At 44.3% G+C, this 26,020-nt stretch overlaps 1 protein-coding gene across 7 annotated transcripts in view; it reads right to left on the bottom strand.

The window, feature by feature from the left end:
- Positions 1-26,020, bottom strand: part of PASD1 (PAS domain containing repressor 1) — a 53,089-nt gene that overhangs the window by 9,668 nt on the left and 17,401 nt on the right. For 4 of the 7 annotated variants that reach the window (XR_014176293.1, XM_081963782.1, XM_081963786.1 and 1 more), the window contains exons 2-16: positions 19,450-19,506; positions 18,751-18,905; positions 18,044-18,135; positions 16,170-16,259; positions 15,957-16,065; positions 15,078-15,191; positions 13,926-14,044; positions 12,478-12,560; positions 8,694-8,800; positions 7,438-7,585; positions 6,646-6,730; positions 3,243-3,369; positions 2,450-2,559; positions 1,723-1,800; positions 936-1,094 (exon numbers count right to left, since the gene is read on the bottom strand). Coding sequence is in view for 6 of the 7 variants with exons in the window: in XM_081963782.1 (XP_081819908.1) it covers positions 936-1,094; positions 1,723-1,800; positions 2,450-2,559; positions 3,243-3,369; positions 6,646-6,730; positions 7,438-7,585; positions 8,694-8,800; positions 12,478-12,560; positions 13,926-14,044; positions 15,078-15,191; positions 15,957-16,065; positions 16,170-16,259; positions 18,044-18,135; positions 18,751-18,905; positions 19,450-19,506 (1,633 nt within the window). In the remaining variant the exon portion in view is untranslated. Of the gene's footprint in view, positions 1-935; positions 1,095-1,722; positions 1,801-2,449; positions 2,560-3,242; positions 3,370-6,645; positions 6,731-7,437; positions 7,586-8,693; positions 8,801-12,477; positions 12,561-13,925; positions 14,045-15,077; positions 15,192-15,956; positions 16,066-16,169; positions 16,260-18,043; positions 18,136-18,750; positions 18,906-19,449; positions 19,507-22,358; positions 22,494-26,020 lie in introns of those variants that run through there. The other 3 variants (XM_081963784.1, XM_081963783.1, XM_081963787.1) reach the window with 3 other exon arrangements.

The raw sequence follows: 26,020 nt of genomic DNA, 5'->3' as shown, positions 1-26,020 counted from the left end.
GACTGCCAACCTTCGTGCTTTCCAATCTTCTACAAAAGGTGAGCGACGAAGGAAAGTGAAGGCAAACACACCTTGAGCTACACAAAACCCACTTGTAGGCAGTGTCCTCAGCAAGAAAGGCACGGAAGAAGACACAGGTAGGGAGAGACAGGCAGAATGAATATCGGTTTTGGTTTTGGCAAATTTTTGGGTGGGTTTGTGTGAAAAGAGAGAGAGTGATCAAGTTCCAGTTAGAACATCAAGACAAAGGACCATTTTGTCCATCAACCTTCTGGCCTTGGAAAGGCCTCAAAACGTTGCCTTGAAGAAAAAGGAGGTTGCTTGGGAATTTGAAGAAGGACATGAACAAAAAGGTTTCTGTGACAGAAGAATGGGGGGGGGGGGAGACAATCCAGAATTTCTACCAGGACAGGAATGCCCACTGGAGGTCAGCCAACCTTTGCCAATTAGACATTTTAAACACTCCAGAATTAAAACTGAACCTATGCACTGTTTTTTTTTTTTAATGGCCAGAAATTTTAGGCTCCTTGTCTTATAAGAATTATTAATTCTTCTAAGCTACATGAATAATCTGAAGTTGTGAAGCGTAGACATGGGAAGCTGGGCGAGATTTATGTCAGAAGCTGCCACAGGCGATGCATCTCTGGGATTTCCTATGGAGAGTTTACTGAGACACCTCTGAAGGCGGCGAACGCTGGATCTTGAAACTTCTGGGTGACAAGATAATTGCCACGCTTGAAATAAAATACCCAATACATGCTCTCTCTTCAACAGTAAAATGCAAAATTCCGGGCACATAGAGAACCTGTTATCTTTTGGGGGTACCATTAGCTGATCAGAGGGAGGGGAAGGGGAAGGAGAAGAGGGCTGAGCTTCGGAGGTCAATCTAGATCCACCAGGGACCGTCTCCTGCTAAAGCAACCTGGCCAAGATACCTGCAGATTGGAGTCGTGGACGAGTTGCAGCTGCTCCTTGATTACGTGCAGTTCCTCTTGCTGGGTCTTAATGTCGGCTTGCAGGATGCGTGTCCGCTCTTCCAGCTGCTCCTTCAGCTTGTGCATCATCCCCATTTGTGCTGGGAAGTGGTAGCCTGGCTGCAAAGAGGAGACCACGTTTTGCAAAAAAATAACTGCCCTGGTTATCACCCCACATACAGCACACGAGCTAACTACTCATAGTGCACAACTATGGAGGTCCCTTCACTGCTGCTGTTGTTGTTCATCATCAGACTCTCTGATGGGGGAGCCGGACTTCCGGTCGGCTCCAGAAATTGAACGGGGGGGCTTCCGTTTAGGACCTTTGTGGCTCTTTGAGTGTTTAAGGTTGCCGACCCCTGCCTTAGCTGTTCATCTTATGGTTTAGCCTCCAGACCCCTGAGCATCTTTGATGCTCTTCTCTGCACCTTTTTTTAGGATCTCAGCATCTTGGTGTGTGCTTTTCTTTGCTGGAAAGGTCTACTCTAAGACTCTCCCACTGAAAACCACGATATTATGACTTCCTTCCCTCGCTTCCAGTTCAAGACCTGGTCTCCCACCCCACATGGTGTCACATCTCCCAGGCTTCAGATATGGACACTTGAAGAACCAAAGCAGGAGGAAGAAATCTTGGCTCCAAGCTGACCGACGCAATATTGAAGTTACTCAGATGAGAAGCAAGGAAGGATCTCTGCATTCCTTGGCTGCAAAGCATGTCTGGCATGGGTTTGCACTGTGGACAACATACCATCAGTGTTTGTTGCGCAGTGACTGTGGGCTGCGTCATGTGAGGCTGTACAAGATGGTCGGAGGGAGGAATGATGCCCTATGAAGAAGAAAACAAGGAGGGGGGGGGGGAAAGACACCACAATCCATCCTCTGGAGGAATGAATTGGACCACTGCCTTCTGCAGCATTCAGTTTATGTTCTGACCCAGCTCCTCAAACGTGACAAACCCTCTGAATAAAGACTATTAGGAGTGCCGGCAGCCCCGGCAAAAAGTTACTCTCGCAGGCTGGCTAGTCCGTCCGTCCGTAAGACGAATAGTTGTCTGCCACACCTAGTCATCTCCGCCCTCTGCCTTTGATGCCCAGAGCTAGGGTGGGGCTTCGCTAGCAGCATGGCTCTTCCGTCCCAAGAACCGTCCCATAGATTTCCACTGCTCTCCTCTCCTCTGCCTTCTGCGCAGGTGTGAATTTCTTAGCTCTCAAAAGTTTCTTGGATGAGAAGCCAAATGTTTTCAAAGAAAAAAAAAAGGCAAGAGAGTCCAGTTGCCTTTTGGAAAAGCACCTGTGGGATAACCGTGACCTGGATGACCGAGAATCTCCATAGATTTATATATATATATATTAACAGACGAACAGAGTTGGAAGGGACCTCGTAGGTCTCCGGTCCAAACCCCCCCCCCTGCCCAAGTAAGAAACGCTACACCACAGTAATGCCGGCAGCAACCCACCCTTGAGGCCGGACCTTACCTGGGTGTTGCTGCCGGAGGCAAGCCGTAAGGAGACCTTGTCTGGTTGTCCCAGGGATAAGCTTTGCCTTGTTGGAGTGCTGGCATTGGTGTGCCGCATGGATGACGTGGCTGTAGAAAACCAACACATTTAGGAAGAGGTGAAGGAAGAGAAAGAGAAAATTTTGCTGGAGAAGTGTGACAATTGAGAACAGATTATCCGGCCCCATAGGATGCTTAGATCTGACCCGTGGGGCCGCCCTGGAAACAGTGAAGCTTCCTCTGCCAGCAACAATGGAACTCGCAAGGGCTCCGTTTTGGCTGGCAGAGGGTTACCGGAGGCCACCGCAGCTGAAAACAGTTTGGGAGGATTGTAGACTCCCCTCCCAAGCTCCCTTTCAGCCTGGCAGAGGATTGCAGGAGGCCGTCACAGCTGGAAACGGAGCTCGGGAGTTCATTTTCACTGGGAGAAGACTCTGGCCACCACAGGAACCCCTGACACAAGTGATGTTGAGCTGGCCACGCCCACTCTGCCCTCCCCCCCCCCCCCCCGAGGTCAAATGCAACCCTGATACAGCCCTCAATGAAGGCGAGTTTGACACGGCTGATTTAGAAGGTCTGGATTCCACTACTGAGTTCCCTGTTCTGCTGGAATAGGACTTTTGCAGTGGAAGAAGGTGGGATGGCTTCTCCTCAGATTATCAAGGGAGAGACCCTTAGAAAGCCAGAGAGCCAAGGGTCTATGACGCCCCACGTGAGCATTAAACGTCCCGTTGGTTTCACAGGGGATGGTGTGTTAGATGTGTGACCCCTACATGCAGAGTCGGAGAGGGCTGTGTGTGAAGATCGGCAGGAGCTGTGAGAAGACATGGAAACCCCTTCACGGCTGACTCCTTGGTTCGCGGGCATGCAGTGTTTGGCGTTGATATAATCCCCTTGACTCTGGAAAGGAAGAGAGTGGACTGTCATACGCTTAGGAAAAGAAAACCAACTTGAAGATTAAAAAAATAAAAATAAACACATCAACTGTAGAAAAGTATTTTCCTTCCAGATGTCAACCCTGAAGCTGGCCTGGCCGAAGCCATTTTGACAGCTTCAGGGTTGCCACACTGGAGCTGAGGGATAGGGAGGGGGGATTAAAGGTAGTCGTAGTCAAAATAAAATATTTTCTCTTGGGAACCAAGGACATTCTCACACCTGGTCAGAGGAGGGAGGAGGGAGGTCACCAGGCAACCAGACAGAGCCCTGATTGGACCATTTGATGGATGGTTTGGGGTAAAGAGGGAAACTTTCAATTAGGTGAAAAACCGCGAGACATTTCAGAGTCAGTTTTCACCACATATGTGCCAATATGACATTTCCAATAAAGCTATTCTTTGAGGCATCTACCTCCCTTGGAGTTTTGCTTGATATAGATCTATTACTTGGACACCTGACACCAGAAAGTGACTTCCAAGATTCTGAGAATCCTATAGGAAGGTTTTTCCATTTTAAGTCATCTTGCGGACCTAAATTTGACTCTTCTGCGGGTGATGAGTTATTTTTAGAAGAGAACTAGAAGAGGACCATTCATTCTTCTAAATCTCTTCTATGTGGTTCTTTATGATGGTGGCCAACTGGAGTGAAGCTTGCTGTGGCATTCAGACAGTGTCTCTTTATTGAACTGTTGACCAAGTCAACAAACCATGGCCATTACTGAAAACCTTCTCACACTTCCAGTCTACGTTTGTTCAATACTGGCACTGAAAATACAAATTGACTTCCCTCACCAAAGCCCCGTTGGCAGTGATCTAAAACTGACATCAGTATCCAGAATTGTCACAGACTTGGGCTGAGTGCCGTCCAAGCTTCACAAATATATAAATAACACAAACAAATAAACTTTTTGGGACTCAGCAGGCAGGAATAATTCAACCATGCAAATTGAATTGCCAATAGATAGATAGATAGATAGATAGATAGGCAGGCAGGCAGGCAGGCAGGCAGGCAGGCAGGCAGACAGACAGGCTTCTCTGGGCATCTCCTTTCATTTTCTCCCCATAACAACAGCTTCCCCTGTGAGGTATTCCAACAATTTTACCCCTTAAGCACCTTGGCTCTTAGAAGGCAGGAAACAGCCCTTTGGGCCCTTGAGCTTCCTTGTATCACCTGACTTTTTTTAAAAAAAAAGCTTTTGTGGCTAGGTAGCTAGATAGACAGACAGACAGACAGACAGAAGATAGGAAATAGACAAGATAGAAAATAGGAAATAGACAAGATAGAAGATGGATGATAGAAGATAGACAAGATAGTAGAGAGATAATATATGGATGGTGGGTGGGTGGGTGGATGGATGATAGATAGATAGATAGATAGATAGATAGATAGATAGATAGATAGATAGATAGATAGATAGATAGATAGATAGATAGATAGATAGGAGAGAGAGAGAGAGAGAGAAACACCTCTGCTCCAGAAATCCTATCTTCTCTCATGTGATGTCTTCCTTTAACTTTCTTCACCAGGGCGGGGAAAGTAGGCCACTTGGATTTCATGCCCAAGGTTTAGAGATCAATTAAAGAAAGCTCCTTCCGAGTGACGTTGGCCTCTTGTTGTTGAAACCCTGGCATTGACTAAGTTGACCCAATTAAATTCAGCAGGCACAACGAGGCCAAATTGATTATTTTAAAAGGCGATGGAAAATGCGATTAGGGAGACAATCTGCCAAGTTCAGAGGCCTGTTTCAAGAAGAAACAACAACAAGAGGCTCACGTATCCGTCATGTATTCCTTTATCTTTGCATCGTGGTAGTTGGTGAATCAACACAAAGGCGAAGGACAGGCAATATTAGATGCTAGGCACAACTCAGCAATAGGGAAATGGCTTAGTTGATACGAGTTCAACTGCTCAGCACATTTGGAAAAGTGGAAGCTGTAGAAATCTGATTTGGCTCAAAGGAGAATTGTTTGGAGCTCAGGGTTAAAATGAAGGGTCCTTGGTACCCTCTGAGCTTGGTGGTTTTCTTGCTGGGGTTTCATTACCAAACTAGGTTGCATGATCAGTGGTGGAAGAGAGTGGGATTTGTGGAGAGGAGGAGGAGGAGGAGGAGGAGGAGGAGGAGGAGAACTATGAGGTTAATCCTTGATACTCTCTGAGCTTGGTGGCTTTCTTGCAGACATTTCATGACCCAACTGGGCAACATCATCAGTGCTAGAAGGAAGCAAGGTTTGCAGGGGGGAGGAGGACTGTGGGGTCCTTTGTGCTCTCTGAGCTTGGTTGTTTTCTTGCAGACATTTCATTAAACTAGGCAACTGATGATGTTACCTAGTTAGCATAATGAAATGCCTTCAACACAACAACCTAGCTCAGGGAGCACCAAGGATCCCCTCCTAGAATTTCACACCCAAAGGATGCTTAAAAAAATAATACTTCATTTCCTGTATCCTTCCTAATGGCCATCACACCTCTGGAACAGCATTTCTCAATCATGGCAAATTTAAGATAGCTGGACGTCAACTCCCAGAATTGCAAGCTGTGTTGGCTGAAGAATTCTGGAAGTCTACCCATCTTAAAGATGCCAAGGTTGGGAAACCGCCGATCAGGAGGCAAAGCAGACCTTTGCTCATCCAATATAAAGCCAGTTTTTCCAGCTGGTCGATTGCCATTCCCTTCGATCATGCTTTTGGCCAGGGATGAGCGGCATTGTAATATTCGAAAGGTGAGGCAACTAGATCTGGCAGGATAAATCCAGGGCAACCACCTGTTCGACGTCATCAGAAAAGAAGTTGGCAGAAGAAGCTTTATAGGACAAAAAAAAACCCTCTTTGGGGCATTTCAGAAGCTGCAATGTTGATATATTTGAAAACAGAATAACAGAGTTGGAAGGGACCTTGGAGGTCTTCTAGTCTGTTCTAAGACTTAGTTTCCTGACAGAACAATTAATCAGTGGAACGACTTCCCTCCAGAAGTTGTAAAAACTACAACACAGAAAGTTTTTAAGAAGAGACTGGATATATATCAAATATATCAACATTGCAGCTTCTGAAATTCCCCAAAGAGGAGTTATTTTGTCCTATAAAGCTTTCTTAGGTCAACTTCTTTTCTGAAGGTTGAAACCAATACAAAGACCCCCAAAAGAAAATCTCATATTCCCACTTCTTCTTCCAAAACCGTCAGTTTCCCGCAAATCCTTTGAACAGCCAAAACCTCTTCCTGGATGTTCTCGGAATACTATCCTACCTTTAAGGATGAAGAGGCCAATTCGATAGAAGATTCCTCCAGGCCAACGTCCCGCCGTCTCCGTTCTGCTCGAACCTCAGCATAGCTTTAAAAAAAAGGGGTAAGGACAGAAGAGTTAGCCATGCAGAACGATGCATCAAGAGACCAATAAATCAAATAGTTATTATGGTCATACATCAGCATAAGGGGCAGTCATTAAAAATGTAGAGGATACATCAGAAGAAAAAGGGAAAGCTAGGAAAACTATGAAAAACCCAGAGATATAAGATTTACATCACCTCTCTTTCTTTCTTTCTTTCTTTCTTTCTTTCTTTCTTTCTTTCTGTCCTTTTCTTTCTTTCTCTCTCCCTTTCTGTTTCTCTCTGTTTCCCTCCCTCCTTCCTTTCTCTTTCTCTTCTTTCTTTCTTTCTTTTTCTTTCTTCTCTTTCTTTCTCTCTCTCTCTGTCTATTTGACTCCATGCACCATGTTGTAGATCTGTGTTTCTCAACCTCGGCTGTGTGGGCTTCAGCTCCCATAATCCCCCAGCCTGCCTATTTCACTCAACAACCACATGCCTCAATGGGGATTTTTCCAGTCTCTAGTGTCGTCGTTAAATCGAGGAGCCTCTGAATGCTGCTTTCAGCTTTCTGGTGCCTCCGACAGAAAAATATACAATGCTGTTTTCCCCTCCTCCGTCGCCTGATTTTTAACCTCCATCATTTTATATAACTGCGCACTCCAGCAAATGATGAGACCCCTTGGAAGCCCAGACGGGGGCCTTGTAGGGGCAGGGAAACAGTTTGTGTGCTTACCTGACCACCGTGTGGCTGCACACAATGAACTCAGGTTTGGAGTTCCACTGATGGTAGGTGATGTAATAATGGGTCTGTAACCATATCCACTGCTGGCCCTTGGTCAAGAATCTGTAGTAGCAAGACTTGCCTTTGCCAAACTGCATCACTGGGCATGAAGAACAACAACAACAAAAAGACTCTGTTAAACCCTGCTTGGCTCACACTGCTTTGCGGTCGTCTTCCAGGCCCTGCCCTGCCCTGTGAATGTCCACCCAAGGGTCATTAGAGACACAGGAGAAATGCCACGGGGAGAGATGATTAAGGGGGCAGCCAGATCGTTGTGTAATTGGAGAGGAAGGTGGGATAAAGAGAATTAAGAGAGAATACACACACACACTTAACGACCCCATAATCCCTTGTGGGATAATCTCAGCCTCCTGACTGTGAGGTGATAGCTCCACCTCTGGGCCACTGCACCACATGTGTCTGTGTGTGTGTGTGTGTGTGTGTGTAGAGGCAAAGAGTTAGGTACCTCTTAATCTGGCTAGTGAGATCATCTAGCATGCTTTGTGGTAACAAAATAACAGAGTAGCAGAACTGAAAGGGACCTTGAAGGGCTTCTAGTCCAACCCTCTGCTCAAGCAGGAGAACCTCTAGCATTTCATACAAACATTGTCCAGTCTCTTCTTAAAAACCTCATTAGAGACACAGGAGGTGAAGTGGTTAATTAACCAGTGGTGAAGCAGCCAGAACTTCTGGAGGCAAGACCTTCCACTGGTTAATTCTTCTCACTATTAGGGAATTTCTCCTCAGTTCTAGGTTGCTTCTCTCCTGGATTAGTTTCCACCCATTGCTTCTAGTCCTGCCTTCAGGGGCTTTGGTATATAGCCTGACGCCCCTCTTCTTAGTGGTAGCCCCTCAAATATTGGAACATTGCTATCATGTCAAATCATGTAGATTATACAAACCAGACACTGCCCAGAGTTAGGTTTAGTTCACAGCAAAGAATTGTGATTTGTGTTTCATCTTCCTTAGAAGAGAAGTCTTCTCCATTAGCCTGTAGATTGATGATCACATCTAGACTTTGTCTTCATGAGCAAGGAAGTCCAAGTCAAAGGGAACCATGGCTGACTCTAGGTTTCTATCCTTCCCACTTGTTGGGGTGGATAATGGCATTTTAAAAATGAATTATTATCATCCACTCATCTGTGAAAAGACCCTAGTCGTTTGCATGGCCCAGGCGGCCCTTGGGAGCAAGGAAGGAAGACACTTACGGTGTTCATGGCACCCAGCAAGAAGTTCTAAATCATCGGCGTGGTAGTAATCATAACCAGATGTCCCAAGAACCTCAAAGGGCAAGTAACCAATTATTGGTGGAGCTCTAGGAGAATAGAAAGGGGGGGGGAGCTATGATTATTAAAGGTCTTTGATGTCTAGAGAATGTATTCTTTAACAGATCAGCACAACGATCCCCGATGAATTATCCATTTTCATGAAGAACGTTGGAGGAAGTTGTGATGCCTGGTCTGAAGAGGTCAATAATGGGAGGATATATAAAAAGGGTGCCTTGGAGATCCCAAAGATGCTTTTCCAGAAGGCAACAGGACTTCCCAGGAGGTTTTTTTCCCTCCTTTCGTTTCTCATCCAAGAAGCAGCAGCTTCTAATCCTCCTCCTCCTTCTTCTAGAATAGAATAACAAAGTTGGAAGGGACCTTGGAGGTCTTGTTCTCACTGTCCTCCTCATCTCCTCCTCCTCCTCCTCCGTCCGTGAATAAGAAATGTTTTCAAGGGGGAAAAAAGAAAAAGAAGGAAGCCCAGTTGCCATGTGGAAAAGCATCTTCCAGACAACCGTGACTTGACGGATTGAGAACAGCCCTAGTGAGAAAGGACTGGAGAAGATGGTTAGGAACCAAAGGACCATCACTGGTACAACTTCAAGGTCCTTCAGAGTTGCCTTCGAAAGGATTAGCCGAAGGTCGAGTCTTCAATAATTATAGCTGAACTGACGCCCTTTGCTTTTGGATGATCACCAGAGAGAGCCTATGTAAAAAGCTAAGGAGGATGACTGCATAAGAAAATGATGATGAGGATTACAATTATTATTAAAATAATTCTGCCTGAAGGCACAAGATCCAATCAGAATATGCAACACAGATGCAACGTAGCACTGACTTCACCGAAGGAAGCGTTGCCGGACTGTTTATTCTGTCTTTGCATTGAGCTAATAGCAATGAGGGAAGTGAGTCGTCTGGGATGCAAGCTTGAGGGTTTTAGAGCTGGACAGGCATGTTGCATGCCCACATATGTCATAAAGGGTAAAGGTAAAGGTTCCCCTCGCACACATGTGCTAGTTGTTCTAGGGGGCGGTGCTCGTCTCTGTTTCAAAGCCGAAGAGCCAGCGCTGTCCGTGGTCATGGGGCCGGCATGACTAAACACCGAAGGCGCACAGAACGCTGTTCCCTCCCCACCAACGGTGGTTCCTATTTTTCTACTTGCATTTTTAAAATGTGCTTTCAAACTGCTAGGTTGGCAGACGCTGGGACTCACTCCGTTACGTGGCGCTAGGAATTCGAACCTTCAAACTGCCGACCTTTCTGATCGACAAGCTCAGCATCTTAGCCACTGAGCCACCGCGTCCCTTGTCATAAAGTGCAATTACAGGTAGTTCTGGACTTAGGGTCACAATGGAGGTCCGCAGCTCTGTTGTTAAGCAAGGCAGTTGTTAAGTGAGCCATGCCGTATTTTACAAACTTTTGCCACGACAGTTAAGCAAAGCGCTGCAGTTCTTAAGTGATTCATACGGTCGTTAAGCGAATCCGTCTTCCTACATTGCCAGAAGCCAGCTGGGAAGGTGAGAAAGGGGGAATCAGGTGTCTCCCCTGGGACTGCAACTACCTGCCACTTGCCAAGCACCTGGATTTTGATGATGTGATGTGGGGATGCTGCAGCCTCCGTAAGTGTGAGAACCCGGCCTGATACACAAGCGAATCCCTCAAAAGACGCCACACGCACCTTGTGTGAAGGCCGAGATGCTTATTGAGGGAAGGTCACCGTTGATGAGAAATTACCTTCCAACAGTGGCAAACACTGGGGACAAACAACCACAATAAACATTGCCTAATGCCCCCCCCCCCCCCAATTACACTAAGAACAGGCCAGCGTATCTGCATAGTAAATAGAAAGACATCTGCTTCCTGGTAATAAATGTATATTGAGTCAAGAGAGGGCCTGGAGGCAGGAGTGTTTGTGTGTGTTTGTGAAATAGATAGATAGATAGATGATAGAATATGGATGGACGGATGGATGGACAGATGGATAAATGGATAGATATGGATAGATGGATATAGATACTGTATATGATTTAGATAGAGATGATAGAAACATAGATATAGATATAGATATAATTGATATATGAGATAGATGATAGATAGATAGATAGATAGATAGATAAATAGATAGATAGATAGATAGATAGATAGATAGATAGATAGATAGATAGATAGATAGATAGATAGATAGATGATAGATAGATAGATAGGTAGATATGAATAGTTGGATAGGTGGATATAGATATATGATTTAGATAGATAGAGATGATAGAAATATAGATATAGATATATATGATTGATATATGATATAGATAGACAGACAGACAGACAGACAGACAGACAGATAGATTGTGTGTGTGAGAGAGAGAGGTGGGGTGGGTGGGGTGGTGGTGGAATGAATATATAAATTATAGACACATATTTTCTTGGCTCAACAGCCTCCTCTGTTTTGCTCCAGGAGGTTTTCTCCTGATAAGGGAGTAAAGGGGGGGGGGGGGATCATCCTGAGCCTGCCTAAAGCTGGATTAAATGCCTCAAGAAGTTTTCTTCTAAACACAGGTTGTCCTCGACTTACAACTATTCATTGAGTGACCATTTGAAGTTGCAACGGCACTGAAAACATGCGACTTACGACCGCTTTTCATGGTTACGATCGCTGCAGCAGCCCCAGGGTCTCGTAATCAAAATTTGGATACTTGGCACCCGGTTCACACTTACGACCGTTGCTGTATCCCCAGAGTCACGTGATCCCTTTGGCGACCTTCTGACAAGGACATTCAATGGGGAAAGCCAGATTCACTTAACAACCGCGTTGCTAACTGAGTAACTGCAGTGATTCCCTTAACAACTGGGGCAAGGAAGGACATAAAATGGGGAAAAAACGTTTGCAAATGTTTGCGAAATACGAGATAGGAACAGTTTCGGAATTGGCTGAACTGCTTAAAAGGGGAAAAAAGAAACTTTAAGCAGCAAGAAGAAAGGGGGGGGGGAAACCCCAAATAATTATTCTGTTTGAATAATGAGAAGTCAGGCTGGCTGCGCAACCTGAAAAGTATTTATCTATCCACCCCTTTCATCTTATTCATTGCTCAGGATATTTGTAACTTCCTGTCCTTCTTGGAATTTAAAAAATAATAATAATCTTGGTAGGTTTTCCAAATAGGAAAGCAGTGACTCAGCTCTGGCTGAACTACATCCATTAAAGTGAAGGAATCATGAGGATGGAATGGAGGTTTGTATTCCTGGAATGGAAACAGAAAAGGCACAGAGAGGACAAAGGGGAAATAAAATTACACGCAGGGGGTCGGGCTCTCTGCTCCAGCTGCAAGGACCAGCATTCGTGGGCTAGAATGGGCAATCGGGGGGAATCCTGGCTTGGCAGACAAGCCACAAAGCCAGGACCCCGTGGAAACCAATTGTGTGAATTGTGGTGAATTCAGGTATGCTCCAGTTGGCTTGGAAGGACCAGGAGGGCCCTGTGAAGGGGCAGCCTCCGATTGAAGCAGGAAGAGAGAGAGAGACAGACGGACGGACGGGCAGACGGGTGGCAGGTAGAGAGGCGGCTGGACGGACAGATGCACAGGTGGGCAGATGGAGAGATGGACAGACAAACAGACAGAATGATGGGCAGACAGACGGAGAGGGTGACGTCCCTTTGACACTCCATATTTCTTTGCCCCCATAAGCAATTTCCTACCCTTTTCAGAAACCATCAACCAAACCAACTTACCTGTGGTCTAAAAATAAGAACTTCCATTCCAAGCTGTGCCGTGAGGTGAATTCTTCACAGGATTCCTCCACGTTACAAAGTTCCTGCCCAAACAGATAACGGAGGAGCCGGTTAGCTGGTTGGTCTTCTTTCTCTCCTCCTCTCCTTCTTGCTCTCTTTCTGCCTCTCTCTCCCTTCTCTCTCTCTCTCTCTCTCTCTCCCTTCTTTCTCTCTCCCTTCTTTCTCTCTCCCTCTCTCTCTCCCTTCTTTCTCTCTGTCTCTCTCGCTCTTCGATGAAACTCCCCAGAAGCAAATGATCCATTCGACAAACCCACACCCGTGTCACTTATTTTTTTCCTAACCATATTCCTACACCATAAACTTCATTCTCCGGGTGCTTCTCTTATTTGTCATTTTTAGTTTGCTTTATTTCCTCTGGGCAAAAAACGCTTCACGGTGAAGATGGTGGAATTATCCACTCCCCATCTGAACGATTCCACCATTTCATCCTCCTTCCATAAAACTCTAAAGCTGCAGGACAATCCTATCTCTATCAAAAGGTCACGTGGGGGCATCTCCTTCTTCAGGTGGTATATAGTCCTATCTCCACGTTTCTCGGAAAGCCAATATTAAGATAAACGAAAATAGCGCTAGATTAGAAAAACCCAGAGGTGGAAAAATTTCCCCACAGCCTTGTTTAGAATACACTCAAATTTCCCCTTTTAAGGGGGAAATGATAAATGCTTTTATCATTTTGACATTTTATAAATGTCCTCACTCCCTAATGAATGTCCCAATGGTGTTTATTTTTCAAGAGGAAACTGGACTTTCTGGTTTTATTTTGAAGACATTTCGCTTCTCATCCCAGAAGCTTCTTCAGCTCTGACTGGATGGGAGGGGGGGGGGAATGGAAGGATTTGCACTCCTTGCAGACAGATGGTCATTTGCATCCTTTCTATAGAGCCGTTGAGGCCACTTGGAGGTTTCTCTGTGTCCTCAGGGTCACCTGAGTGGTGCAAATGGGTGTGTGGAGCCTTCTTGGAACTGCTGAAAGGACTGCGTTGTAAACTGGGGGTAGATGATGTCCTCCCCCTTTTGTTGAGAGAGGGCTGTTTAATTTGGACATTGATGGCTCAACGACCCTCTAAAAGAACGCAAATGTCCAGCTGCCTGCAAGGAGTATCAATCCTTCCATTACCCAGCATCCCGTCAGAGCTGAAGAAGCTCCTTGGATGAGAAGCGAAACGTCTTCGAACCAGAAAGTCCAGTTGGCTCTTGAAAAAAAGCGCATTCGGGACAGTCATGACCTTGGATGATGGAGAATCTCCATAGATGTCCCTCATGACGTTATCCCCTGATGGTTCTGAATGCAGAACCCGTGGAGAGTTTTCCGTGTTCTGCAGGCTCCTCTCCAAGGCCCCCGGGTGGTGATCTGGTTATCATGATGACTCAGCAAAGAGACAGCGCACCTTCAAGAACTGTGGCGTAATGAGACGGACCGTTGCGACAAGACACACCTGGGTGTCACTGACGGGCCGGAAGGCACGTGCCACGGGAGACTCGAAGCCATTGAACGATGACGCTGGCACTAGACGCAAACAGAAACACCAACATCATCTTCAATCAATCAGAACAGAGCTGGGAGGGACCTTGGAGGTCTTCTAGTCCAACCCCCTGCTCTAGCAGCAGACCCTCTAGCAGGGGTATCAAATTTGATTGCATTGAGAGTCCCATCACGATTGTGTCTGACCTCGGGGGGGGGGGGACCGGGGTGTGTGGCCAAGGTGGGCATGGCCAGCTTGGCATCATTCATGTTGGGGGCACCTGTGGTGACCTGGGGGGGGGGGGCCTGGGGGGATCCTCCTGCAGCCCTCTGCTAGTGAAAATGAAGCCTGGGAGCCCAAGCCCCATTTTCACTGGCGGAGGCCACAGGCTGCTCCTTCACTATTTCGAGGACGGCCCCACACCCCAGGCTCTGACCGAGGCTTCTTCCCAAGAGCCTGAAGCAGACTCCTTGTCCTGACAAAAAAAAACCCTTTTATTAATTGACTGTGAATTCTGCTCCTTCACCTCCAGCAAAGTCTTTCCAGGGAGGATTTACAGTCACAGACCTTCTCTGGCTTGGAGAGCTGCCAGGCTGGTATCTTCAGAACTTGGCAAGGAGCCTCGGAGAGTCACGAACCAATTAAGTGAACTAATTGCCTCCTGCAAACTCCACTCCCCCTTCGCTCCCCTTTTATTTCCTCTGGGAGGGGCCACTCAACATCCACCTGTGGCCTTCCTCCCAAGTCGACCCCTGTTCTTTAGCTCTTCCCTTTGCCTGGTAACTCTGCGCATGCGCACACTGGAAACAGGCTCCAGCTGTTCGTCTGCCCCACTGATGTCTGACTCCGAAGGCAGCTGATAACTGTCAGATGGCCCTGGCCCCCTCTCTGCCTCATCAGAGCCCTCCCCTCACTGCTCCCAGGTCCGTCACAAAACCACGGGCCAAATCTAAAGCACCCTGAGGGCAAGATCCGGCCCCCGGGCCTTGAGTCTGACACCCCTGCCCTTATACCCTTTGGAACAAGCAGTTGTCCAATATCTTCTTAAAAACCTCCAGGGATGAAGCATCAGCTTACCATGGGAAAACTGTTTGAAATCCACCACAAATTTGACATATTCGTATGTCATGGCCTCATTTGGATCCAAGTTTCCTCGGGCTAAGTGGCAGCAAAACTCGATTTGTTTTTCAGCTGAAAGAGACCGATGTTTTTTGCAGAATAATACAAAATCAATGAATTGTCAAGTCAGACAATACCCCATGAGGTCATCTAGTCCAACTCAAACGTTCTGTATATCAATCATGAATTGTACTAGACGGAATGTTAGAATAGTTGCTGGCAATATAGCTTAAAAAAAATGATTCAGAAATAGGGCTGGGTGAAAATCTAGTGTCTCACAAGACAAAGTTTTTCTTGTTTCTTTTCTTTTGTTTATACATTTTTCTTTGGTATACATAAGTGCTTAATAAACAGAGTATTGTCTGGGTCAATTTACATACATACATAATAATAATAGTAATATTATTTATTTATACATAGTGATAATCATCCTATACGTAATATAGTTGCGACCTTTCATCTTCTAAATTCTATCTCTATTGTCTAACAATTGATAAAACAAACCCCATGTTAAAAATATTCTGTATCCTCCTTATCTTTTACCTTTAGTGTCAACCTATCCATTTCTGCGCATTCTCGTATTTTTTTAAATTATATTTTCATCTGCAGTAGTTTCCTCATTTTCTCCAATCCTGGGCAAATACAATTCTCACTGTTGTCAAAACATGTAATATTAAATATATATTCCCTTTATTATATTTTTTCTGGCATTATGCCTAACAAGAATACTTCTGGCTTTAAATCCATATTTAAATCTTATTTCTTAAGCCCTTTGGTGCTATTGAACCATTTCTAAAGCACGCTTTAGGAAAATTTACATTTATTCGCCTCACTTACCATTTAGAAAATCAGAGGTCACGAGCATGTGGGCTGAAAGAAGCTTGTACACATTGTTCTGTTCACACTCAGGTAGGAAATTTAATATGTTTTGGTCCACCAAATCTGACTGAGACAAAAGAATTTTGTTGTGTTCAACAAGAGAGTTACAGTGGCGGTGCAAAAGTATAGTAAAACCAAGAGAAGTTTAGATATTGTGCGGTTAGAACTCACCGGTAAATGTCCAAGCAGTGAAGAGACGCTATCGGATACATAAATAATGATTCCATCAGTGGTTAGTGCAATGAGAAACCCATCTAATGCCTAGGGAGAGGAGGAGAAAAAGAACACACACAATATAGGAACACACAGGATGCATCCCAGCCTCTTGGCTATTTACTTCAAAGTTAAATTTTCAATGGAATTTATGGACTTTATGAAATTTTGTTCAAGGCTGACAGGACAGCTCAGCATTAAGTATTAAAATCCACCTCTGACTATTGAGCAGCAGGAGGAGAAGCAGATCCAGAAAAGGTAGCAAAAAAATATTTGTTGGTATTATATTTTTAGCAACAGAGCACAAGAGAAGGGAGGGCGTTATCTGTATTGTTTTTCTGGGCCACGAGGCAAAAGAATAGGCTGACTTTATTTTAGGAAGGTACAGTAGCCCCATTTGTCTCAAGGAGAGAGGGGGGGTGGGGGGGAGGGAGAGAAGACGGAGAGGGAGAGAGACAGATAAGAAAGATAGATAGAAAAGGAGAGAGAGGAGATAGAAAGAAAGATAGATAGATAAGATAGATAAATGAAAGAATGAGACAGACAGACATAGATGAGAGAGACGAAAGATAGATAGAAAAAGTGAGATAGATAGATAGATGATAGATAGATAGATAGATAGATAGATAGATAGATGATAGATGATAGATGATAGATGATAGATAGATAGATAGATAGATAGATAGATAGATAGATAGATAGATAGATAGATGATAGATAGATAGATAGATAGATAGATAGATAGATAGATAGATAGATAGATAGATAGATAGATAGATAGATAGATAGATAGATCTTCTTGTCCTGCCCTCAGGTGCCTTGGAGAATAGCTTGACTCTCTCTTCTTTGTGGTAGCCACTCAAATATTGGAGCACTGCTATCATGTCTCCCCTGGTCCTTCTTTTCATTAAACTAGACATAACCAATTCCTGCAACCGTTCTTCTTATGTTTTAACCTCCAGTTCCCTAATCCTCTTTCTTGCTCTTCTCTGCACTCTTTCTAGCATCTCCACAAAATTGTTGAAACAACCATCTGCAAGTGAAACCTATAAAGATGTTTTTTCCAGCTTGTTTGGATTAAATTGCAAGTCCGTGTAAAGACATTGGCAAATGGGAAGATTTTTCTAAAGAAGGTGAGTCACTGGCGCTCTAGGAGAAGGAAATACGCAAAACGGCAGTAATTCTAGGCCAGGCCACACCCTCCAATACTGTGCTGGGAAAGAGGCAGAAAATAGTCCACAAAAGATGAAAGAACTTGCTTTAAAATGCAGTGAAATGCCTTCCTGGCAGAGAAAAGGATGAGCTAAACCAGATACAGAAAATATGTTTTCTGCCTATATGTGTGGAATATTTATTTTAATTAAGGAATGGTATCTAAGGAAAACCAGCTAAATGGCAGATTCTAATAGACCAGGGATGGCTAACCTTTTCGTGCCAAGTGCCGAAAATGCACATGCTTATTACACCCATAATGCAATGCCTGCATGACCCCCACACATGCCAATGTGCCCCCTGTATGTGCCACCCATGCATTCACGTGTGACCCCCTGTGCATATGTGCCCCGCGCATGCACGGCAGACCCCAAAACCAGATAGCCAGCGGGAGGTGCCCATGCGTGCGCGGTGGAGCTGAGATGGGGTGAGGGTCACGTGCCTGCAGATGCGTGGCACCTGTGGCACGAGTGCCCTAGGTTTGCTACCATGGTACTAGAGCCCGGAAGAGCAATGGGCAACGGCTGGCATGCCCAGAGAGATGGCTCTGCGTGCCATGGATTCCCCATCACGGATATTTCTCAGCAAAATCTTCTCCTGCGACCAACCACTTCTTGTACCTCCAACATCAACTGAGTGAACTCTTCATTGGTAAGAAATGAGGGTTTCCAGTCTTGTCTAATCTCACAGGCTTCGGTCTGGGCTGAGATTTCTAAAAGTAAAAAAGGAGAAAAGCAATTGGATTAAGGGGGGAAAAGTGGCAGCATTAAGGATGGAATATGGAAAAAAAGCGATTTTTTTTTCCTTTCAGGAAATGATCTTCCTTTAGCCTGATTTTATCTTACTACCATAACTGAGGGGGAAAAAAAAAGGGGGGGGGAGGGAGTGAATATTATTAGGTTTACGCCGGAAAGGCATCAAGAGATTTATAAGGTTACGTGTAGTGTAAAAGAAGAAATAAACTTAAGAGTTTCCCCCCTCACTCACAGGAAAAGATACAGTCATTCTTTGAAGCAACTAGAAGTCAGGAGAAATTTCCTGACAATGAGAACAATGAATCAGAGGGACAACTTACCTCTGAAAATTATGAACGCTCCAACACTTCAACTTTGTCTGAAGTGGTGTAGGGTTTCCTGCCTAGGCAGTGGGTTGAACTAGAAGACCTCCAAGGTCCCTTCCAACTCTGTTATTCTATTCTATTCTATTCCATGCTCATGATCAGCTTTTTAAAAATATATTTTTTTAATATTCTTTTTAAAAACGAAACAGAATGTTCCACAGCAATAAGAAGAGTGGAGGTCTAGCTGTTCCCTTGTGGCCCCCGTACCTTTTTGCTTTTGTAAAAAGTCAATAGTCCTCTGTAAGATTGTGGACTTATCCATCTTGAGTGGGTGCCCATGACCTTGGAGCATAGTGCACAGTTCCTTAATGAGGACATTGAACTGATCTCTTCTTTTCTTCTCTGATTTGTTGCGGGACGCCCTGGTCAAAGGAAGCACAAAGTTGCCTTGAAGGTTCAATTCCCCTTCCGTGGGCAAATCTACAAGGGCAAGGATGTCCTTCACAAGGTATGGTCAAAAATGTTGGTATCTCACAGCCTGGAGATTGAGAAGTTCCCTCAGCCCTCCAGCACGCGTCCGAAAGCTTGGAAGAAACCGACCCAGATTGGGTCAACATTATCCCAGGAGAGGTCTATCTGCCTACCTTGGGAGTTTTGTTCTGTTGCTGATCTCAGAAGCAACACAATCACTGCAAGGTGTTCGGAGGGAGAGAGAGCTCAGCAGACGTGGTATGGCTCTGCCCTGGCTCGGACCTCCCTACCCCCCACCCTGGCTCTGTGGCACCCCATTGAGGCACTTTTTTTCACCAAAGCTGTGCGCAAAAAGCTGAGCACATGTGCTGACAAGGCGAAGCTAGCACACGCTTGGGCTCACATTTGCAAACCGGAAGGGAAGGGAAGTGAATAACCCCCCCCCCCCTCTGCTTCCAAGGACACAAACAGTGTCCCCCTCCCCAGCCTTTGTACCTCTTTGCCCTGTCCTTCTCATCTTCGTCCATCAGTTCGTTTACGGAATTCAGAGTTCTGCAATGAAAATATGCAATGGTCACTTTTCTGTTGGCCTAACAAACGCTACTTGGGGCTACAAAATGGCAACGTTAGTTCTTTTGCGAGATATGCAACTACGGTATGTATATAACCGATGCGCAAATAAATACAAAAACATCATAAATGAATGGTTGGATATTGAGCTTCTGTTTCTTCCCTGGTTCATTTAGGTATGTCATTTGTGATTCCCGAGAGTTACGGCCAAACAATTATATTTAAAAATCTGTAAAGTTGCATCAGCTGTTATCCAATCCATCTCCTCATGTTTCTAAAATATGTTAAGTGATAATCCTTCAACATTGGACTATGGTGGACATGTGTAGAAGCAAAAAAATACTGGACTAAAATATGTGGCTGGAAATGATGATACAATAACATATTGACTTAAAACCTCAAATATTTTTGTTGGGGATTTTACCAGAAACTTATAGTAAAGAAAATGTATATTTGATTATTCATGTTATAACAGCAGCTAGGATTATATTTGGGCAAAACTGGGAAAGTGAAGGGATTCCTACAGAGGAGAAGGTGATTAGGAAAATATTAGAATGTGCAGAAATAAACAGATTAACACTGGCAATTAAATAGAAAGAACAAAGTGATTATTATACTTATATGGGAATCATTTTATTGATGGTTAGAGAATAAAAGTAAGAACTAGAAGTAAAATTAGCTGTGTAAAAACGCATTAATAGAGTTAACACAATTAATAGAGTTAAATAAAATAAGAAGAGGATTGTTATAGTATTAGATATTTAAAATATTGGTATTAAACTGGAATAGCTAAATAATGAATATGATTATAAATTTGAATTGTTATTGCACAAAATATTTGTACCAGACAACACACTTCCAGGTTTTCCCCATCTAAATGAAAGTCCAAGTCCTGCCCAGCACCCACATGTCCATCACATGATCCAATCGCGCACTGTCCCAATTGGAGATGCCTCCCAGTCACACCACTCCAGGTGCAGGGCAAGAAGTCCTTGGACTTCAACTTCCAACCCTACGTTTCTATGTTGTATGATAGCTAGTCTCAATAAAAAATACTTCTTCTAGAGCTGCTTTCTTGGCCTGGCCTACTTGGAGACGACAGGCAGGAAGCATATAATCTCAGTTTCAAGAGGGATGGGACTAATTTAGAGATCTAAAGAAGAAATATGAAGATCTTTAGAGCTAAATAAGATCTAAAGAAGAAACTATTTCCCAAGTGTTTGATCGGCATGAGATTTATCAATCCAGATTAAAGACCCGGCAACAGATACCACAGATCTAATCAACAAGCCACAATAGGTGATCTTAGCAAAATCTAATTCTAGGTTTTTTAAAAGGAAAGTGGACCAGGATTTCTACATCAACTACAAAGAAGGTTGTCTTTGGGGAATAAAGAGAAACCTTCACCAGACCAAGGCACAAAATATGCCTTGGAACCTCATCCTCCATCAATCAGAAACCAAGCGCTCAATAGCATTTCTGCCGATGAATCCGGGACCACACCCAGTGCCCCAAGGGCATTTTTACATGGGTACATGGGTGCAGCCAAATATTTTTGGCTGCGCTTCAATCACTACCTCCAATACATAAGAGAAGTCTCATGCCACGTTCTCTTCTTTAATCAGCTTCATGTATAACCAGCAAGCCAGATGTTTTCCCAGCAGGGGCCTTTCGAATAAGAAAACCCAGCAAAATTGCAGCCAAACATTGCTTGCAGACAAACCTGGCTAGACTCCCAGCCAGGCAACAGTTTCAACAGGACTTCATGTCATTCCAAGTTTTTCTTCCAAATGTGCTTGATTTCATCCAAGCAACCAATATTTTGCATCCACAACATATATTAAAGCAGATCGGTCCACACAGGTCCAAAATCCTTGACTTACAACCAACAATGGATCCCGAAATTTATGTTGCTAAGCGAGACAGTTGTTAAGGGAGCGTGGCTCTGTTTTACGGCCTTTCTTGCCACAGTTGTTAAGTGAATCACCGCAGCTGTTACTTTAGTAATACCGTTGGGATCTGCTTCCAGCTTCCCCACTGACTTTGCTCACCAAAGGGGATCACACGATCCTGGGACAATCGTCATAAATACGAATCATTTGCCAAACATCCAAATTTTGATCATATGACTATGGAGATGTGGCAACAGTTGTAAGTGTGAAAAACAGTCGTAAGTCACTTTTTTTAGTGATGTAACTTCAAACAGTCACTAAAGGAACTGTTGTAAGTTGAGAACTACCTGTTTTTTAAATGGCTTAAAGTATTATCCGAACTTAGGGTCCATGTGCTTGCAGTACATTGCTACATATTGACTGACAGATTAATTCATTATCTATCTATATAAAAATGGCTGTGTGTGCGTTCCAGCATAACTCTGGAACGCCTCGAGCAATTTCAACCAAACTTGGTACACAGATGACTTACTCTCTGGAAACAAATACTGTGGGGGTAAGACACCCCTAACACTCCTCGGTGTGTGTGTGTGTTCTGTTAAGATACAGCCTGTTGTGCCTTAAAATGACTTCTACTGTACTGCCATAAAATGGCTTCTACTGTACAGTGCAGTGGAGTTGCCATGGTAAAGGCTTTACAGTCCTCCACAAGGGGCTCCCTCTGGTAAGGGGGAAAATCCAACGTTAGAAATTACGTTTGGTCGGGACATTTCCCCCCTATAAATAAATACCAGGGCAACACCAGGTTATCAGCTACAACGTCAGGATAAACTCTCAGCATCCACTTTGATAGATTTTCACCAGGGCCATCTGTAACTAACTGAGCAATCTGAGTTATTCAGAATCACCAAAAGAGAACAAAAATCAGGTTTTGCAAATTACCTGTTTTATCCTGCAGATTCATTAGGTCAGGTTGGCAGGGGATGGTAAGGATGTTTTATTGCCACCATGAAAAAAAAAGAAAGAAAGAAAGGATCCTAAAAAGCAAGAAGTTTCAGAAAACTTTCAAACTTTTTCATCTTTTTTTTTTACATATTCATCTCAATCGTAAAATCCGTCTACTGCCATGTTTGGCAACTTTAAAATGGGTGGACTTCAACTCCCAGAATTCCCCAGCCAAGGAAATTCTGGCTGGGGAATCCCCAGGAGAATTCTGGGAATTGAAGTCTGACAATCTTGAAGTTGCCAAGGTTGAGAAATACACTGATTTATAGGAGTAGAAGCAACAAATTGAATAAAAATATCAAAATATATTTTATGAATGGATTATCGACCTGCTTATCATCATTTCAATTGAAAGTTATATTTGTTGCCATTACAAAGGCATTTAGGCTGGGAATTCTGGGAGTCGGAGCACACACATTTTTAAGGCACCGAGGTTGGGCAAAAGTGGTTTACATCTTATTTGGTTACTTTTGTTTATTTATTTAATCTCACCTTTATTGTTTTTACAAATAACTCCAGGTGGAGAACATATCTAACACACCTTCCTCCTGCTATTTTCCCCAGAACAATGGCCCTGTGAGGTGGGTTGGATTGAGAGAGGGGGAGTGGCCTAAAATCACCCAGCTGGCTTTTACCGGTAAGACAGGACTAGAACTCACCATCTCCTGGTGATTGGCCCAAAGTCACCCAGCCATCTTTCATGTCTAAGGCAGGACTAGAATTCACAGTCTCCCGCTTTCTAGTCTGGTACCTTAATCAACAGAACAAGCAGGCTCTTATAGAATGTTAGCAAGAAAAAAAAACGAGGTTTAATGTTATTAACACGATGTAGAATTTTATGCAAAACTTGGAATTTATCCTTCTTTGAAGGACTTGGGGTTTGTTCAGATTTGTACAGGCCAAAAATTGTTTGATGGTAGCATGTAAAATCTTGGATTGAAACTTTGCCTTGCCTGTCTGTCTTTGAAATGGCTCTTTATCAACATAATGACAAGACTAAAAGCGATTATTCTACACAATTATTGTGTAGAACTATTATTCTACACAAATGAAGGCCAATTGCATTATTCTAAGTGGTTACGATTTAATTTGTTGTTTGAAAAACCAAGAGGCAATTATGCACTCGTGTTAAAACACAAATATAATGGGAGTGTAATTCATCTCCGTGCAAGTCATTGGCCAGGTATGGGAGGAACAAGGGCAACTTCTGTCACACCCTGAAGGCATGCCTCTCCAGCCACCTGAAGGTTTGACACAGGAAGAAGGAGAAAAGAGGCCCTCTGTGTTAAGAAGAACCTGTTGGGCAGCCACACCTCAGCTCCGGCTAATGTTTTTTTTCCTCTTATTTTTCTAATATGATTAATAGGGAGATGTTGACAATTCTCCTGTTAAAGTCACCCAGTTGTCTTTCATGCCCACGGTGGGACTAGAACTCACTGTCTCCTTGTGATTGGCCCAAAGTCCCCAGCCATCTTTTATGAAAGTAGAACTAGAAATCACCATCTCCTGGTGATTGGCCCAGAGTCATCCAGTCAGCTTACCTGCCTAAGGTAGGACTAGTCTCCCTCCCTCTCTCTCTTTGTTTCTCCCTCCCTCCCTCTCTCTCTCTCTCTCTCTCTCTCACACACACACACACACACACACACACACACACACACACTCGAAGCCAATTTGATTGCACATCATCCATCCATCCATCCATCCATCCATCCGTTTTGTACAAAGTGCCCTCCATTCTGGGAATGCCCTGGCAACCCGTTAAGGAAAAACAATGGCAAACTAATTGAGCAAGGCAAGTATCAAAAGATGGGCTGCCCCGCCTGGGTGTGGCCAAAGATTTATTTATCCAGCCTCAAGTTGTTGCTGACACAAAACAAGGCAGAGTTCAGAACGGGAAAAATAGGGAGTTTTTCCTTGCCATCCGAGTGATCTATGGCTAACAGTGACAGTAATAGTAACTTCCAGAACTAGCCTGATAGATGGGAAATGGGCAAAACTCAGAACCAACTTAATCCTGCAGATTTAAGTTTGAAATACAGGGAGGTGATTGTCCCAGAATGTCCTCTGTGCTAACTAAACATACTTGCTGGTATGTATATTCTTGCTAGAAACCAGGAGCTTGTGAGTTCTAGTTCTGCCCTAGCCATGAAAGCATACACATAATTTTTTCCCCAGTGAACTCCAGATTATCTGTTCCCTATGCCACAAATACCAAATTCTTCTATTATATTTGCGCGTCAGAGATACCAAATTCCTGGGCGGCGGGTAAAGTAACGTTCCCTTATCTGATCAATATCCCACTTGCGTGAAAGGAAGTCGCAGGTCAACGCAGATAAACCAAACCGGGTGACCCAATGATCCTTCCGAAGTTGGGTAGCTGATTGGTGTCCTGGTGCCCATATTAGAGGTGGAGAAACCTTGATAAGACACCTGTATAAAATCAGGATTACAGCTTCCGACGTTAGGAATCATAACGCCCCAGATGCGGAGAAATCGGCCCGAGTTGCAACCACACCTGCATAGGAAAGTGCTCTGGCATCTGGGTTGCCTTCAGAGGCAGCAGGCTGTTTCCCAGATTACAGTCACGTGACCTGAGATGGCCCAGATTGACCTGTTGACGCTCAGCAAGGTTGGAGGAGGTCATAAATTGGCTGTCAAGGCAGAAGCAAAGCTCGGGCCTCTCCGTCAAGACGGGGAAACCAAGAAAGGACGGGAGAAGTTCTTGCCAGGCGATGAGAGAATATCTGTTAGGAGCTGAGGTCAACTTTACTCACTGTCACCCTCACAACTACATCTCGGAGGGTTCAGGCAGTTGGCAGTGAAATCGAATGGGAACTTCTCTCTCTCTTAAAACCAAGCTCCCAAACTGAATTGTCTCCATTTGCTGGAATTGGGTGTGTCTAGTTTAATGGAAAGGAGGACCAGGGGAGACATGATAGCAGCGTTCCGATATCTCAGGGGCTGCCCTAAAGAAGAGGGAGTCAAGCTATTCTCCAAAGCAGCTGAAGGCAGGACAAGAAGCAATGGGTGGAAACTAATCAAGGAGAGAAGCAACTTAGAGCTAAGGAGAAATTTCAGAACAATTAATCAGTGGAACAACTTGCCTCCAGAAGTTGTGAATTCTTCAACACTGGAAGTTTTAAAGAAGATGTTGGATAATCATTTGTCTGTGTAGGGTTTCCTGCCTAAGGAAGGAGTTGGACTAGAAGATCTCTTAGTCCCTTCCAACTATTCTATTCTATTCTATTCTATTCTATTCTATTCTCCATACAGATCCTTAGGGTTTAAAATCTTATCTCTAAATTCTGGCCAACGTCTCCCACCTTCTCTTAAAATGAATCTCAGCAAGGAAACGCACCACTTAATTCCACCACGTTTTTAAAGCTCTTTGCGTCTTATTTCAACACAAGTTAAAGGTGCCGCAAACAAGGGCAGAAGCCTGAAAGGTTGCCAAGAGCCGGAACTGTGCAGGTCACAAGTGTGGCTGACAAATCCTCATATCATCCACTGCTGGGCTGAACTCCGCTTCGTGGCCCAGTAACCTTCTTAACACCATGGATGTAATCTCAAAGCAGGGGAGGGGGGAGGGGGTAACCGAA

The sequence above is a fragment of the Natrix helvetica genome, assembly GCF_964273705.1.
Source record: "Natrix helvetica genome assembly, chromosome: 11".
NCBI classification, from domain to species: Eukaryota; Metazoa; Chordata; class Lepidosauria; order Squamata; family Natricidae; genus Natrix; species Natrix helvetica.
Note: the sequence above shows the minus strand (reverse complement) of the source record. Positions and strands in the feature narration are given on the sequence as shown.